We start from the raw sequence: 17,680 nt of genomic DNA, 5'->3' as shown, positions 1-17,680 counted from the left end.
AACCCTTTATCCTCAACTATCAATATTCCAGACAGAATATTGTATTTACCTTAGCAGAATCAGTTTTGCTAAACTAATACAGTAAGTACATATTTGGAAGTTTCCACGTTTCCTAACTATATTAACTACAAGAAACTGCAACGAACTGTTATCTTTGTACACAGGCTATAGCCACCATAGCTATGTGCGATTCTAAGTATTTACCTATCAATTATCTGCCTAGAGGGGGAAACCTACATTACAATGAATATTAACCACAGTTTCTTTAGTAACGATTGCACATACACATTCATAATGATTCCATGTGAGCTATCGAAAAACATTTTTTCTCGAAATATCAACAAGGCCATGGATCATAGAATTTGAAATAAGTAAAAATATTATCCAACTACATTTTAAAACTGGAGTAGAACTTAACTACTAGATTTTGGAAAAGTACAATTGTCGTTTCAATGCAGATTTTAAGATCCCTCTTACACCAATCACCAATATAGTGTGTATTTATATTTTTTCCGTAGTTGTATTTACCAAACTACCTACACACTCACACACAGACACGGACCTAAGTAAGCCTACCCGCGTCGTCCTACATGGAACATCGTGGGATTGTATGAATCATGCATGTCCTTCGCCCATCGAACAATAGAGACGAAAATTCTGCAATCGACTGTAAAACTAAGGATCCACCCGGTATAGTATCTCAGGGAAACCAGTAAAAATGTATTATTTAAACAGAAATTGGTTCCCTTACACGTTCAATTCATTTCATCGCGTGTCTTGATTCAGTGGAATATACAGGGTGATTGATATAAGTGTGCCAGCCGTTTTATTCGAAAACTATAAGAGATATCAAAAAAAGTTAAATGGTAAGTGCCTTGGATTTTTTATTAAAAAAATTTTAGTCAAGTCAAAAAAATAATTTTAGCCGCCATTTTTCTAATATGGCCACCAACTTTGATTTTTCTTTAAAAAACACCCTGTATTAAGTTTAATGATGTATTCTGGTAGAAAATGTAATTTTAAGACGATTTTATTCTTGTGATTTTTTTTCATAAACCTAACCGTTTTAAAGATAATAATGGTTAAAGTTTTGAAATCTCTGCATGAGAAAGAGTTTCGATAAAGGCCTAAGTAAGCATTGACAGCTGTTTTATTCGAAAACCATTCAAAATTTCACAACTTAAACCATTATTATCTTTGAAACGGTTAGGTTTATGACAAAAATCACAAGAATAAAATCGTCTTAAAATTACATTTTCTACCGGAATACATCATAAAATACAGGGTGTTAAATAAGAAAAATCAAAGTTGGCGGCCATATTGCCAAAATGGCGGCTAAAATATTTTTTCGACTTTACTACAATTTTTTTTAATAAAAAGTCCAAGGCACTTACCATTTAACTTTTTTTAATATCTCTTATGGTTTTCAAATAAAACGGCTGGCACACTTATATCAATCACCCTGTATACTGCAGAAACATTGTAAGAAGGCTATTGATATCGAACATCTCTGATTGCAAGTGAACTGTTTCCCCTATGTTCTGAAATGCTCTCTAAATGGTGTGCGCACTTAATACTGTGGGGGTACAAACACAGAGCAAAGGATAATAATGATTCTTTTAGTTTAGTTATTCTTTGCTCTGTGGGTACAAACTACAGCGTAAACTAAACCTGGAAAGTAAGTTAAAAATTATTGAATTACACTCACTTATAAAAGCAGATAAATACACATAAAAGCGCTGAACGGCGATTATTACACATTCCAATCACGATATTTCAATGAGAAGAATTACATACAGTTTCAGTAGGTAAGATGCACAAACTAATAAAGAAATATAATAGATGGACAGTTAGTTGAAATATTTTGTACACCTATGTTATCCTACGTCTAGAAATATATATTTTAGAAATAGGCTGATACAAAAAAAAAACATTGACTTGGATACTGAAGTAGAAATGTTTATCCAATTCTTTTTAAGTGTGCAACAACCAAAATTTCACTTTATTTTACAGTGTTTTACACTACCAACTACAACAGTTGATGGGTAAATAGCCTACAAGGTGATTTTGTTTACAATAGGTCGTCCTTCCTTGTAGAAGAGTTCTGCAAGATTAACATACGATTAAAAGTTTGGTGTATTAGAAATAAAACAGTTTTACAGCATACACTCTGTCAGTCTCTCTACTTTTCTCTAAACCTATCCTTTGGCTAAAAAATTCAATAGTAGGCCTATTTCAACTTTACCGCAGGGTATCTACACTTAAAGATACGCACAAATAAACCTCATATTATTGACAAATCTCTTATAAAATAAATTTATTCGATATTTTACCCACACGTTTCATACTTGTGATAATCTCCTTGCTTGGCAAGCTATTTTCACGGCCTTGCTCCGTGGTCGGAAGATTTTATAGCGACGCGTGTAAGTTTTGAGAAACCATAAAATGGACCCACCGCAGTCTGTGCGTGCAAGTGACGTTTTCATAAGAACATCGCAAAGGAAGTAGTAAACAATAGAAAACTAACCTAGGAAATTGCCACACTTGGTCTTGGTTGAGGATTAGATTTCTAATAAAATAAGGAAACAGTATTTTATTCTTAGAAAAGGTAATGGTTACCAATTAAAGTGCACGATTAAGGTTGAGAAAGTACCATGTAACTGAAGACAAGTCTATTTTCTTTCTGTCAGTTTGTCAATCATACGTGTAGATAAGTCTTATTTTGCTTTTACTCATTCCTACAATTCATTTGGAATAGTATCGTGTGTAGTCTCCCATAAAAACACATGGAAAAGTTAAAATAAACACTTGTCACTTAAAAACCAACCGCAAACATAAGCCTTGTTATATATAAATTTGTACCATTCCGAGAGAAGAATTTTAATGTTTTCACTTAATAGGAATTTTAACAGGAATATAAATTTCTGTTCTATCTGGTAAAAAAGTTGTTATTTGTCAAGAATAATTTACCAACGTTTGAGAGAGAGATTAGGGTAATGATTTAACTGAGACCATCCATGTATAATACTCTACAACGGAGTTATTATACATCGATGACTGAGACAAGGCACGGACATAAAATCTCTTTACAGTAAAAATCATAATATACATTTCTTTGGAAGTAGCCCAATACTGTGTACCTACGGATAAAATTTTATGATTCTTTCCACATGAAATCTTGAAAGAGCCGATATTGAGAAATAATCAACAAATATTAATAAACCAATTTATCCTCTGACTGAATTTGTTAGCTGCAAGATTATGTTGTAATTTATAAATTAATATTGATATTTGGGATAATTAACATTGAGTAATAATATGAAAACTTTATGTGCAACACATAATTTCAAATAAACTATGTTATTATGACTACGCTCTGCAATGCAAAAAATAGACCACTTGAATTACTGCAAATTAACTAGTTATCTAAATAAAAGATAAATTCTTGACATAGTTAGAACTCCCAAACTTAGTAGAAGCTTTAAATGGTAGAAGCGACGGATTTTGCGACGGAATGAAAATAGCAATTAAAAATTAAGTATTGCTGTGATATATTATACAAAAAATAAAATAAAAGTGTAACCGCTTCTTAAGCACTTCTTACTTTTTTCTTGTTTTAGCTGTGAAATCTTCAAACAACACCCCACTGTAGTCTGTACGGTGTAGGCGGCAGGTGCGGGTTATATGGCGAACCGAACACATTTTGTTTTGTCTGTCTCGCAAACTTTTATGGGTTCTGCGCGGTCGAACCTGGGTGTTAGATTGACACTCCAAACCGCAAAAGCCTTGAACCTTTGGTCAAGCAATCGTAAAGGTTTAACATTACAAATCTAGAGGTTTTTTTAAAATCTGTTTCTTTTTTTTTTGTTAGGTGTTGGTATCATAGAGAGTTTAACATTTATGAGTTTGTAGGTACAGTGTTTAAAAATATTATACTTAAAATAATAGTTAAAGCTAGGTCCCTGTTACAAACAGTGTAGACATACTTAACTACTTCAAATCCAATTAAAATCTTCAAGTAATCATTGCCAGTGTGTTAATTGCAAGTGCAAATTATAGTAATTCAAAACACGAACAAGAATATGAATAGATGTGAAATTAACTTCAATGTCTATGGCTGTTTAAAAAATTAAACGATCCTCGAAAATGCATTAAAAAGTTTCAATTATCAATGATGATGGGTTTCACAGGGCTAGTTTTATCTATGGTTATACCTATGTTGTCCAAAGTTCATGGGTCCTGCCAAGTTGGAACCTCAATAAATTGTTTCACATTAATTGTCGAAGAATCAAACCGCTCATTTTTATTGTGATTTAGACGTATAGTTTCTTAGTTTGAGAATAGTATTCTAATTGTACTCGTGTAATAGAGTCGGACAATAACTGCATGTTCTGTGTAACACAGTAACAACAGTTAGGTGAGTAACAAGATTACGGTAATTGAGTAATTTCCGCATGTTTATGTTGAGTTAATGCAATATCGGTGCGGAAAACTGAGTTCACATGATTAGGAGGTAATGAAACAACTTAATAAGCGAACACTTATTTATATTCGGCTAGCACATAACTCATCCATAACGGTCACAACTTCCGCCACTTATTAAAATGAGTTTGATACTGGCCTTACATTTTAAACAGACTGAATATATACGGCTTTATTCATAGCAATACTGGGTGTCAATCGAAAATCGAGACGACGCAACATTTAAAATTGTTTAAACCTTAACATGCTCTGAAATTTAGTTACCCTTATTCATTCGCAACAAAAACTTTAATGACCCAATTTGGAGATAAAAAGTTAACTTGTTCGCGATGAAGTCATTTAAAATAAGCTAAAAAATTTGGCAGAGGCACGCCTAATGTCCAAATGGCTGAACTAAAAATCCAACTGTGTCCAAATGAATGTAATAGTTCAGCTGGATTGTTTTTTTAGCGGGATGATTGAAAAAATCTTCAAATAACTACAGTTGTTCATTAATTCAAGCAATAGTTATATTAAACATTTCATTCATTAAAGCCGTATACAAACGGGTACAGCCTCCATGTGTTCAATGCCGGGTGTTTACATGCTTCACAAATTAATTATTTTTAATAATCCACACAACAATTAGTAGAAAACACAAAAGTTGAAATTCAAAACACAGCTATTCCTACGAAAGTAGCTGAGGTCAATAGTTAAGAGAGTTATTCCATTATATGATGAATCTACGGTTTCACATAAATGAAAGGGAAATCCTAGTAATGTAATGAACTCTGCACAAACATAAACACCGTAATGGAGTAAAGTTAAACAGATGAAAGGATTCACCACAAAACAGTCTCGTTGTGGTTACTGAGAAGAAAAGTGAAGTCAATCCGTACAAGCTCGACCCATAACAGAAACTGTCCTTCACAAAACAGTACTACGGGAAAGTAGTCACAGATAGCCATACGTAATTATTATATAGGGCTTTAAATCAATCAACTTACTTGTTGAATTACTTAAAATATGGACCGCAGCAGATTTTTTATGTAACTGTAAAATTATAATATAAGAATACAACGATGGAAATAATAATTTTCAGCAATATCACAAAATACTTGATGATTACCAATGTAAACACTTTTTTGTTTGAATTATTTCAATTTTAAAATATTAATCTGAATTTGTATTAAAACATTAGTAAATATACCTATTAAAAAAAAACAAAAAAAACACCAAATTCCATTGTAGGCTATTACTGGACATAGCTATACAAATCATTTTTACCCATCCTTTGATTAATTTTGGGTAAAACATACGCCTCAGTAATAAAGTCCCTATTACACTGTCAAGATTTAGTTCTCGAACACTACCATTTCAGTTAATCCTTGTGGAAAAGGTTGAATCCAAGTTACAACAACTGCTATTTCATAGTTGGATTTTTAAAGCTTTAAATTCTTGAACAAAATATTATTTTTGTAGAAAACTGAAGGTCTACATAGCAATATACTACAAGGAAAACAGTATGGCAATGGTTCATTGGGATTTGAAACTAAAACATAATGGGAAAAGGAAAATAATCTAAAGAAGCTTTCTACAAATCTCAGCCAACCGACAAACACAGCCACAGGTGGCATTTGAACAACTACATACGTGGATACAGCGGAAGCTTAAAAACCTACTGAAGAAGCTGCGTTTAATTAGCAAACAGTGAACAGTTAGGTTCATCGCGGTGAAACCGAATGTGTAACACGCGCATAATAAACCAGCGTGTGAATCTGCGCCGCTAGTCATTGTGTTAATGTGGTTAACATAGTGAGAGCACAATCTACTGTAGAATGTACTAGGTAGTCGAGCTTTGCTATGAGAGCATTATCACTCCTCAGTCAGCTGATCACCGGGTACATATAGGTCAGTCAGCTGATCGTACACAGCAGCTGGGGGATAGGTTCAGTTTCGCCAACCTTGTAGTAGGGCGGATGACACAACCCATTGTTGGTCGGCGTGGAGCCTACTCTCATTGTGTGATTAGCTCCTACACCTACACTACGCACCTCAGTCAGCTGATTAGCGGGTACATATAGGTCAATCAGCTGATCGTACACAGCAGCTGGGGGATAGGTTCAGTTTCGCTATCTTTATAGCTAAACTATAGCGCTATCTTTTATACATATGACACAACCTATTGTTGGTTGACGTTGCGCCTACTATCATTGTGTAATTAGCTCCTACACCTACACTGTAGCCTACCTCAGTCAGCTGATTAGCGGGTACAAGGATCGCTGGTGAAATATACTGCAAAAGGCTGTGTCTTTGGTGTTACACAAATATGTAACACAACTGGAAAGGTATAAAAAACCAATTAATGTACAAAGACTTTTTGTAATATAGGGATTACCTGGTTAAAAGGTACCACCATTTCGCAGGTAAAATTATCAAAGATACCACTAAATGTACTTAAATAAATGTCGTAATACTGTACAAAGTTATTTGTGCAACTAGTGAGAAAAGTGAGCAATTGACTCACTCGAGAGAAATCTTTACTCACAATGGTTTCTCGAGTGAGGCAATTGTACTTTGAACTCGAGTTGCACATTATACTTTTCCTACAGTTACCATAAAACAAATAAATTTGTGAAGAAACATAACCTATTTTTACACAAAAGTGAACTTTTAATATAACATTTAATGTGAAGTGACAAATACAACAGTACAACAAGCTGACTAGCTGATTTACAGCCAGTGCTGCCAACGTATTTCGCGCGCATACGACTTTGCCTGCAGGTTACGCGCTCACTATTTCGTGCCTTCACGTTGCAAATCTGGAGTGAGACAAAGTAATTAGAGTGAGACAATGTTTTCACTGATGAGCGAATTGGCCACTTTGCTTTCTCAAATCAGTGAGAGAACATGTGCATTGTTAGGTAACTGTAGGAAAAATAATTTACAGTACTAATATAATGCCAATGGTGTCTGGCCTAACCCGGTATCTAGGTAGTGGAAATCAATGCGTTGATTTAGCTCCGTGGTAATTTTATACCTTTTTACAGGCCAATCGTACCTACATCTAACTAATCACTACAGTGAATATTTTTTAGTTATTATAAAAATGTAGGCTGTGATGACGTTTTAAAACTTGGATAACATCTGATCAATTTGATTAAATCAACATTGATTAATTTCACGTAACCTAACATCACCTAACCGAATTCCGTAGGATTCAATCCAATAAAATAAAGAGGTCTATTGATTCTCCGTTAATCGGTCTTTTTACCTTTGATTTGCCATAAAGAAATATATACATCCACAATTGTAGAAGTTATCGCAAACTAAGTCATGTTAAGCATCCAATAATGTCCAATTTTAATTACGATTGGTTTATATGGATGGGAGGTTGACTTAAGTCAATCGAGCTCTACAGTTTATTAAACAACAACTAATCCATGTTACAAATCGGTTTATGTGCCCTGTTTACATGTCCCAATTTCGTGGAAAAATAAATACGATTTGTTGCATGTAAGCCACTACGATGGGTTAATCCAAGTAGGATCGCAATAATTAATAGTCACGGTTGTAAAAAATATCTTTATTGAGGAGATTGATTAAGAAACGATTCTGATTAATCAGTTATCTGGGTCACCACGTCAGAATCAGACCAATCTTCGCTTTGATTTACAACCAGCCGTTGGGTTAATCAATTAACAAAATGGTGAACTGAAATTGAGTGGCAAATAAAGGTCAGTAGTAAAATCATCTGACTCGAACCAAATATATCAATAAAATAAAAGAGGATTAGTATACCAAATTTAAATCTTTATAGACAACAAGACAACTCACTGTAATGTGGTTTTACATGTTTGAAAGATAAAATATTAGACCTGCAAATTACTGTGATTTAGTCCGACTTCCAAAGACATGGTAGTGTTACTAGTGTTGATGGCTCAATTACAGTACAGCAATGAATATAAATAAGTTAGTATGTATATTTAAATACTGTACGTAATATAGTTATAATATGTACGTTTTATGTTAGTCAATAGCCATTGTACTGAACCGGATCGAATTTAGCTTCCCATGTATAACGCGCCAATAAATAATTCACCACAGAATACCTAGGCCTATACAGTAGTTAACTAAATTAACAATTCACATATAATATTGCCTCCCACTCAACGTCATTCTTTACTTCCATTACAACGGCATTACACTTTTCAATTTACTTCCTCCCCCCTTCAGCTGGAGTCGGATTTGGTCCGCTTCAAAAGGCAAGTAAAAAATTACTCTTGACCAAGAGTTGCTACGTGTCCGTGAATGTGCCGCTGATCTTGTCATTCAATAATCTAGTTTGATTGTAGCACAATTATTTTATTTTAATTTTAGACGCAAAGATATATTTTGTTTGACATGACTAATGCAAATCTGTATTTTTTTACATTGGTTGATAGCATAAATGACCGCAACCCTTTAAAATTACGCAATGGAAAGTAGTTAAGGCTGAAAAATGAACATGTTGGACCAAACCATCCCTATTTCCACATTAATCCACAGTATATGCAATGCTGTAGCTTGTAACGGTAGCAGGAAACGTGAAGAATGGGCGTCATTGGGAACAAATTGTGGCGCAAGAGGAAGCTCATGCGACAAGTGCCGTTTGATTGGGCGAACGCAACAGTTGTGATGTGAGCGACAATGCGACAGGTTGGGCGGTTGGGGTGGCTGAGCGACAGACTGTCTATCTGTCGCGCTATTACAACCACAAAGATACATCTAGGAGACTTCTGGTCGTCCCACTGTAAATTATGAAGTCTGCTTGTACTGATGTCGACAAAAAAATTGAGTTTGATGTTGCAAATTGTTTGATAGTTTCATTTAGTAAAAACATGTACTGTTCTAACAACTCAATAACAAAACGGACAGATATAACCACAGACAATAGACCATTAATGGTATTTCTTTTGTCTATGATATAACCTAAAAACTGTCTACTACTGTTCAATAAAAAAGATAAAATCCATAATACTGTAGAGGATCGGTTCTCATCTAGGCTAAACTTAGTGTTTCTCTTGTTTTAAGGAAATCCTTGGCGAACGCTTTGCCATAGATAAAACAACTCTTACGAGGAGGTCAACTAAGTTTCTCTACTCCGAGACTTTTTAAACAACTTTACAGCTATTTCGACCAAACATATAGTTTTTTATACTATTGAAGGGACTTTGACCGGACACCAAGATGTTACTATGCTTTAGATATTGAAAATATCTAAATGAAGCTGCAGTTTGCAACCTATACCAAATCAGTAATTTACAACGTTGAGCAAGCAAAGGACGCAAAGGAGTCAATGAGTTCCGAACCCAATGGTATTTAGCTTATTTTACAACCGTACGAAATAATTTGCTGTCTCATACTTGATCTTTTTAACATATATTTTCCATCTGGTCAATTTTGTGTTTTCGCAAAGAATTAGATTGATACTGTTCAAACTTAATTGTGTAAAATAGCGACAGTCGTGGAAATAATTAACATCCAACAAAAGTCTCCATTTGGTGCACACCTTTAACTATTTGATTAGTCGGTATTCAATTGAGCAGAAACTCAACGTTTGTAAGAAAAAGCTAATACAGTACGCCGGTTGTCGCCTGATTGTGGAGGCAAAGATTTTGGCGCCGCCGTCTCGCGGTCTCCAATCGTAAACCTGGGTGTGCGAACTTCTCAAAACCCACGTAGAAACAGGAGATGTCAAACAGTCGGGGGCCTCCTACGAGTTGAAAAACTGCCAACCAGGAGACTTGAAATATCGTGCAGAATGGCTTAATAATGACTCACCACGGTGAAATAACCACATGAATACCGCCAAAACTTTAGATCCGCGCCGCTATGATAAAGTTATCATAACTGTCTCACTCTTAGTATCTTTATAGATAAACATAGATAACTACTGTAACTATTTGTGGCTGATGATAAACTATTGAAAAACAGTTTCAAAATGTTTATTATATACGTAGCCTATGCCTACCTAAGAGTGGATTTAATAAAAGCCAATGCACTAATACATCAATACCAAACCAGTGACTGCATAAAATCCTATAAATGTCGGCTTTGGTCGCTAACAAAACTACAAGATCGCGCCACTCATCCTACACTCATCCCCATTCATACTTGGCTTAAAATACCTACTTTGTACGGTCGCCATTTAATAAGAAAGTAACTATAATACCCCCGCCGCAGCAAACCTGCCGTCTAAGCGAATTTCCATTTGGCTGAATTGATTTTCAATCGAGCTATTTAAATAACATTAGGTTTAACAAGTACCTAGGTTTGCTGCTACAGGGAAACTGATAAAGTTTGTGTTTTAAGTAAAATAATTATTGCTTAGTAGAAAATGAATATATTTGCCAAGTTTGAACAAAAGATATCCATAAACAAGCAAACTACAACATTTTACAATATTCTCCATAAGAATAACATGGGAATTTTAAATTTACAATTTTTTAGTTTTCTCCGTAACCAATAACCGTACAAAAACACTTTGACATACTGAATTGTTTGTTTTTTTAAGCTCTTTAAGAAGGTTTAGAGAAAAATTGGGAAATTTTGTGTTTTGAGGGTCAAAAGTGAGAAAAACCAATTTTTACCTCATAAAACCCCCCATAAAACCCTGTTCCCATGGTCCGATCATGCTGGATCGCGAACTCATTCAAGTTTATCCCGCCTTACACCTTCAAGCCAAATTTCATCAAAATCGGATAAAAATTACTCAAGTTATCGTGTTCACGGACACATATATATATAAATCTATATATATATATATATATATCTATATATATATATATATACATATATAAAAATTTGAACGAATGGTGTTTTTGGCCTCTGGGGACATCAAAATGAAAAAGTAAATCGGTCCCGGGCCTAAGTCTTACCATGAGACCTACGGTAATAGCTACTTCCCTCTGGGGAAATTCGCTAAAAAAGTAACTATTAAAGTACTATAAAATTTCTACGTTAATCGCAACCTTAAATTCGATTGAGAATAGCTTGAGATTGAACTTGTTCAACAGTAACCAAACCATATATCAAAGAAGTCATATATTATTATGTCTATAACACTTAACCCCGACCTAAATATACTTCATCATTGTTCCCAAGGTACTCAAGACTGAAACCATTTATAACAGTCATTAAAACGTCATTGCTATTGTTTTGATTACAAACAAAACATGGGGAATAGTTTAAAAGCCGGATTACCAAACCACTCGCTCTGATTACCTGTTAGGAAATCAATTATAAGGTAAGCAATTTATAAAAGTTTTGTCACAGTATATTTAATACCAACATTGATATCTCAACAACCAAGACAAATCTACATTGTACAACTTATATAATTAACCAACTAATCGTAGAACATAATTTTTGTCACGGATGAAACGAAACATCACTGGTGACAGAATCTAGGCCTAAACCGCTCGAGTTTAGGTTATGTTATTGTTGAAATTGTATTCCTCCACTATTGTTGCTGCATATTGAACATGAACGATAATGATAATGAATCCAAAACCGTGGTTAGGCTATACATACGTGGTTAGGACTTAAATTTTGAGACAGTAGGCTTTACCAGCTTATAAAACACTAACATAGTAACACGGCCAACTCAAACGAAGAATATACAGTTACATATGACTGTTTACTTCAAACAATAACAAGTACTTAAACGATTCAATAATACACATGTTAACTAAAAAAGCTAGGCCTATGTCTTGCAAAACAAACTACCTTCGAACAAACCACAAAACCAACTAGATTAACAGATATTTCTACTCACCGATCTTCCTCTGTGAGATAATCCAAGCCGAAATTTAGTATATTTCTTCGTAAACACACGCCAAACTACGTCTACGTACGCCATTGCACATTATCACAGGACACTATCACTGTCAATGACTTCACTACGAACGCGCGCGCTAGACTGACAGATCGAGAAGGCGGTGGCGGTAGAGAGAGACAGCGCTATCTGTATCGCATGAGTGCGACAGAGAAGGAAAATGCGCGACAGAGACTGTTGACTCCTATTGTTGACAGTCAGTCGTGTTCTCTCTTTCTTCTGATCGTTCGTAACTATTTCGCTACGATAGATGTTTTGTTGGTGTTTGCGTCTTCATAAATAAATTAAATCGACAAGGGTAAATTGAAAATTGAATCATTCACGTAATTGTTGATTGAGCAAAATTAGATGAGTTTTAAAAATAAAATGAATAATTTATAAATAAAAAATATGTTTAAAACAAAACGTTTTTAAATGCACTAAAAAGTAGAAAATAATTTATAAATATGTGGAGAGTATAAATACTTGTAAGATTTAAAACGAAAAACGTGGGGTGCATGCAATAGATGATTTACAATTACCTTCACCTATTGAACTAATGTATTATTATCAATTGCATGCACCCCACGTTTTTCGTTTTAAATCTTACAAGTATTTATACTCTCCACAAATTTATAAATTATTTTCTACTTTTTAGTGCATTTAAAAACGTTTTGTTTTAAAAAAAGTTTTTTATTTATAAATTATTACATAATAGATCTCTAATTTCAATGTTAACAAAGCCAGACTAGATTTCAACTGTTAAAAAAAAACAAGACCTTCCAATTATGCCCGTACCAAAGTCGGGGGTGAGTTTGGGCGAGTAATACCCAAAGTAAAAAATGTGTGTGGATGTTAAACCTATTTCATGCATCTATATAAGATTAGGACAGAGGCATGTGGGAAATCTAAGGTTTATTTGAGTTTCTTTTCATATAATTATGTATTAGATTGAATGTATGGCCTACCTACTAACTATACATATATCAATATATTTAATTTATTGTTTACTTTATAGAATACTAAATAAATAACAAATAACATTATTAACAAACACCTTTATATCTGCAATCAGATTGATTATCTTTATTTTGAAATGTTTATTTGTATAAATAAAGAATCTCTTGGGAGCAGAACCTGTACCTCTTAACCTCTGCTTTTTGAACTGTCAAATTTAAGTATTTACAGCTGACTTTAATTAATTGATATATTTACATTCTTTCAAAATGTAAACATGAAAAATTTGGAAGCCAGTGGGGTGAAGCCCAAGGGAAATATGAACATTAAATGCTATAATACTGAATTGTCATCCACTTGTGAGCTATTTTTCAAATTTCAAGTCTCTAGCTCATCGGGAACTTAGTATAAAATTGATTACAAAATTTGTACCGGACAAGAAAGCGAGCTAATGAAAAACGTTTTTTTTTTTACAAAAAGAATATCATCTATATAAATAAAATTAGAGTTTTGTCTGTACATTGCTCAGAATTGTATACGTTTAGGTTATTTTTACGTTTTATACATTAAAGAAGCAGAAACGAGTCTTATCTCAATTTCTGTCTGTCTGTCTGTCTGTCTGTCTGTCTGTCTGTCCCTTTGTCTGTAACACTCAAGATGGCATTTTACGCAATCTTCTCCGTGAAAACCAGAGTACATATCAAGATCCAAGTCATTTTAATGTATTCACTGGATTGGCGAGAGTGTCTTTAGTGATTTAAATATAGCCTCACTACTTTGTAAATAAAATTACGGACGTTCAAAAATGCAGTTTTGTGCGATTTTTGTCAAATTTCCGTTCAATTTTTATCACATAATCGTCTATGAAATAACGAACAGCTGTTCGGATCAAGATTATTTTTTCTAGCTGTCAATGACATGTTTACAAATGTTGTTCACAAATACCGCAACTATTTCGAATCACGTTTTGAAAGCAAATCCCAACCAAGTGAGATTAAAAACGTTTTTCTTACATAACGGATTTAATTAATCGCAAGTGCAATAATATAGTCTAATAGTGTAACCGTAAATGAAATTAAATAACTAGACATCGTCCAAATCGGAACCAGAAATTCTTTGAGTATAAAATGTTTCTTGAGTTTTGACAACCAGAAAGAAGAAGACCTTGAATCAGTGTTGTATAGGGCTGTGACACTGAAATGATCGTCGCCAATAGCTTACAAAAAAGGTTTCCACTCATTGACGGCGCTTCAATGGCGGTTGTGTAAAGTTTAAAGTAAAAAATCACAACTGCAGTGGGTGATTGTAACTGAGGTTTAACAGAGGAAGTGCTAAACTCGCTTTTCCAATGTGTCACTTTCTGTTTCTACTCACCGTGTGATGCAATCGCTGGACCATACAGCCAATAGGCCCATAGCTCATATCTTGGGTACGTAAGCCTACATATTTATTCATAACAACCTTTTTGACAACGATCCTTAATACCGGTACTTTTCCATAGAATACATGGCCTACCTACTTAAAAAATAAAATTACAAATGACCAAAACCCCAACATTGTGTGATTTTCGTCACATTTCCTTCTAATGTTAATAGATATACTAATCATTGTTTAGAGAATGCGTAATCTATTAAATAACAAAAAGTTGTTTGGGTAAGGTTGCTTTTTTTCAAACTGACACCGATAAGTTTACGCTATAACTTTTTACGAGAAAATCCAAAAGCAAGAGATCAATAACCTCGGGACTAGATATTAATGTATTTAATTGGTCCAATTTACTATAGTTCTTAGGTAGGTTCTTACGTAGGTACTGGTTCTTTCCCTTAGAACCGGTAGTTTACAAATTTGATATCGTTGGTGTTGCACCTTATTTATTAGAGCCGTCCGTATTCAATTTAAGTGATGTCTTAACTCTGTATAGTTTTGCTTTTTCTGTCTGGATTCCAAATCTTAGCTTACCCGGTATGCTAAGAAAATTATAACCTATTTGAGTAAAACATTTGTTGGGCAAACCATCATGAATTGTTTACGCCTTTATATTGTTTATGTATCAATAGTTCGTGGCCTTTGTTGGATTGTTGTATTGTGTTGTTTTGTTGTATGTTGGTAACGCATTAATGTCCTTATTTCTCAGTGTTTCACGGAATGGACAAGAGCACCTATGATACTGAAAATGTCAACCGGAATAAAGTGTTAAATGGTGAGGTTGAGGTAGTACTTTAAATACGTTTAAGTTAACCGATGTGGAAAGTAACTTTCAATTATAGGCCTACTTTAGGGCTACGCTTCATGGATCTATAAAACATTTTTTAGTTTAATCATTGGACATATGGACCAACACGATCCGGGTGACATTTAATTGCGAAGCATTTATTTTGGCTTACTGTCAGATACTGTATTTGCGAAGGTTTATATATAATAGTTTTGCCAGCATATCTGCAAATGTGCAAACTAATTGCTGTTCTTAATCTTAATATAAGAAGATTTCAACTGACTACTATAAGATCCCCGTGCGTAGAACGGGCACACAGCTAGTATCATACTACAAAATAAATAAGCAATTTGGGTTGTTTGGGCCCCATACACTAAATTCACAAACAAAAAAATACGGTAATAGTGATTTAAAATGGCTTCGCTGCACAACAACTTGTTGACAATATTAATATTGATATAATTGAAAAACTGCAACCCTTTAACTAACATAGTGTAATTTTTTTGAGGGCAGATAGTAGGTTGGTTCTCGTCGGAAAGCTGTGTAGTCGCGGCGGCATACATACATACTCTCTCCGCTCAGAAGCACATGTTTTCTGTAGAAGGGAGGACCGAACCCGAAGCCGCTATGTGAGTAGAGTAGTGGAGTAAAGTATGTAGTTAGTAGGTAGCGTATGACCGGTGCTTGGGGCTACACTCGGTGTACTGACTACCCTTGCATTTGGTTGCTCGCGGCGCCATTTGTTCTCCCATTTTTTTGTTATAAATTTTGACAAACGACTGTGTTAATTTTTTCATCATATTTGAACACTTTTTTTAAATACGGTGTTATTGATACAAGTTTTCTTACATTCGTCTACACCTCTATGCGTTCTTTTGAGGTACCAAACTGTTAAAATATTGTGTATTAATTATTTAGAGATTACTAATTTTCAGCATACGGACCATTCTACATTTTATATACGGTACCTTCTATCCTGGAGGGTTTAAAAGAAGACGACTCGTTTTAACATAGGGTAATATTTAGTTTTAGTAGAGAGATCGTACACTTTTGCTTATCTCGCAAACATTTCATATCTAGATACAATGTCTATTTCAATATCAAAAAATCGTTGGTTCAAAAACTTAGAACAAAAACGAATCCACTGGAGTTGAGGAAATTAGCACAGACTATAGAATATGTACAGACATTAGCTGTACTCGATATATTTCGCAATTTTAAAGTTGATGGGCGATTTGCCGAAGCTAATAGTTAGCATTAATTTATAAGCCTTCAAGGCTTAGTAAAATGCTAACTATTACCTTGACTATTATTTTGACTATATGAGTTTAAAATTTGACAAACCTTTAAATTTATGTAAGAAATTGTTAAAATTTTAATTAAAACTGGCTAAGGTTGTCTTAAATACAATTCCATCATTAGTTAATGATTGTATCCATATCAGAATTGCAAAAAGTATAATATGTGATAAATCTTTTGGTCGTTGCTACTTGAATAAATTCCAAATTTGAACAACAAACAGAATTGTACGGTATTTATATTTATTCTTGATTATTAATTATTTTTCGTATCAACAAACTGTTATTGTGTAAATCCAAAAAAAGTAAAAAAATAAATTTGAAATTCCTATAATTATCGTAAAATCGTGATTGGTCTAAATACAAAGCATACATGCTAGCGGCAGAAAGCGAGGTTAACAAGGCAACTGTTATGTCCTTGAGTGTTAGATACTGGAAGTACAAGCCTGCTACTGCTATACTGTATGTCTACTGTTAGTTTGTATGCAATTTGAGCATGCGCCATAGAGTATTTTACGGTATTCATGTAAATTGTTGTGCTTGTAAAACAGGAGTAAACTTGTTGATAAAAATTTGACATATTCCAAGTCTAGAATCTATTTAAAAATATATTCCGATTCATTGACCAATGTAGCAATAGGCTTGTCTATTTGAATTTATTTTATTTTCAACGTCAATCGAAGGATACATATGCGTAGCCTATTAAATGTGCTGATGTGATTATTATTGATTATTATTAATGGCAACCAAGGGACCAGCCGTTTATAGTGGAATCCGAACCACATTTCTCCTTGTAATTAACGAATTGGTCTAATTATCAGGATAGTACTGCGGATAGTCGCAATCCACACCAGGGAGCATCGCATCCACAGTGCATGCCAATAAATATCTAGG

General features: G+C 34.0%; 1 protein-coding gene across 2 annotated transcripts in view; it reads right to left on the bottom strand.

Annotated features, from left to right (window-relative positions):
- LOC128993840 (pleckstrin homology domain-containing family G member 4B-like) overlaps positions 1–17,680 on the bottom strand; it is a 434,838-nt gene that overhangs the window by 416,751 nt on the left and 407 nt on the right. The window contains exon 1 of one of the 2 annotated variants that reach the window (XM_054417889.1): positions 12,281–12,415. The exons of the other annotated variant lie outside the window; for it this stretch is intronic. Within the exon in view, the coding sequence (XP_054273864.1) occupies positions 12,281–12,364 (84 nt within the window). The 5' untranslated portion in view covers positions 12,365–12,415. Of the gene's footprint in view, positions 1–12,280; positions 12,416–17,680 lie in introns of those variants that run through there. 2 annotated transcript variants of the gene reach the window in all.

Source organism: Macrosteles quadrilineatus, unplaced genomic scaffold (genome assembly GCF_028750875.1).
Source record: "Macrosteles quadrilineatus isolate MER2022 unplaced genomic scaffold, UCM_ALF_1.0 Scaffold_5__1_contigs__length_97177068, whole genome shotgun sequence".
NCBI classification, from domain to species: Eukaryota; Metazoa; Arthropoda; class Insecta; order Hemiptera; family Cicadellidae; genus Macrosteles; species Macrosteles quadrilineatus.
This window is presented reverse-complemented; position numbering and strand designations above follow the sequence as displayed.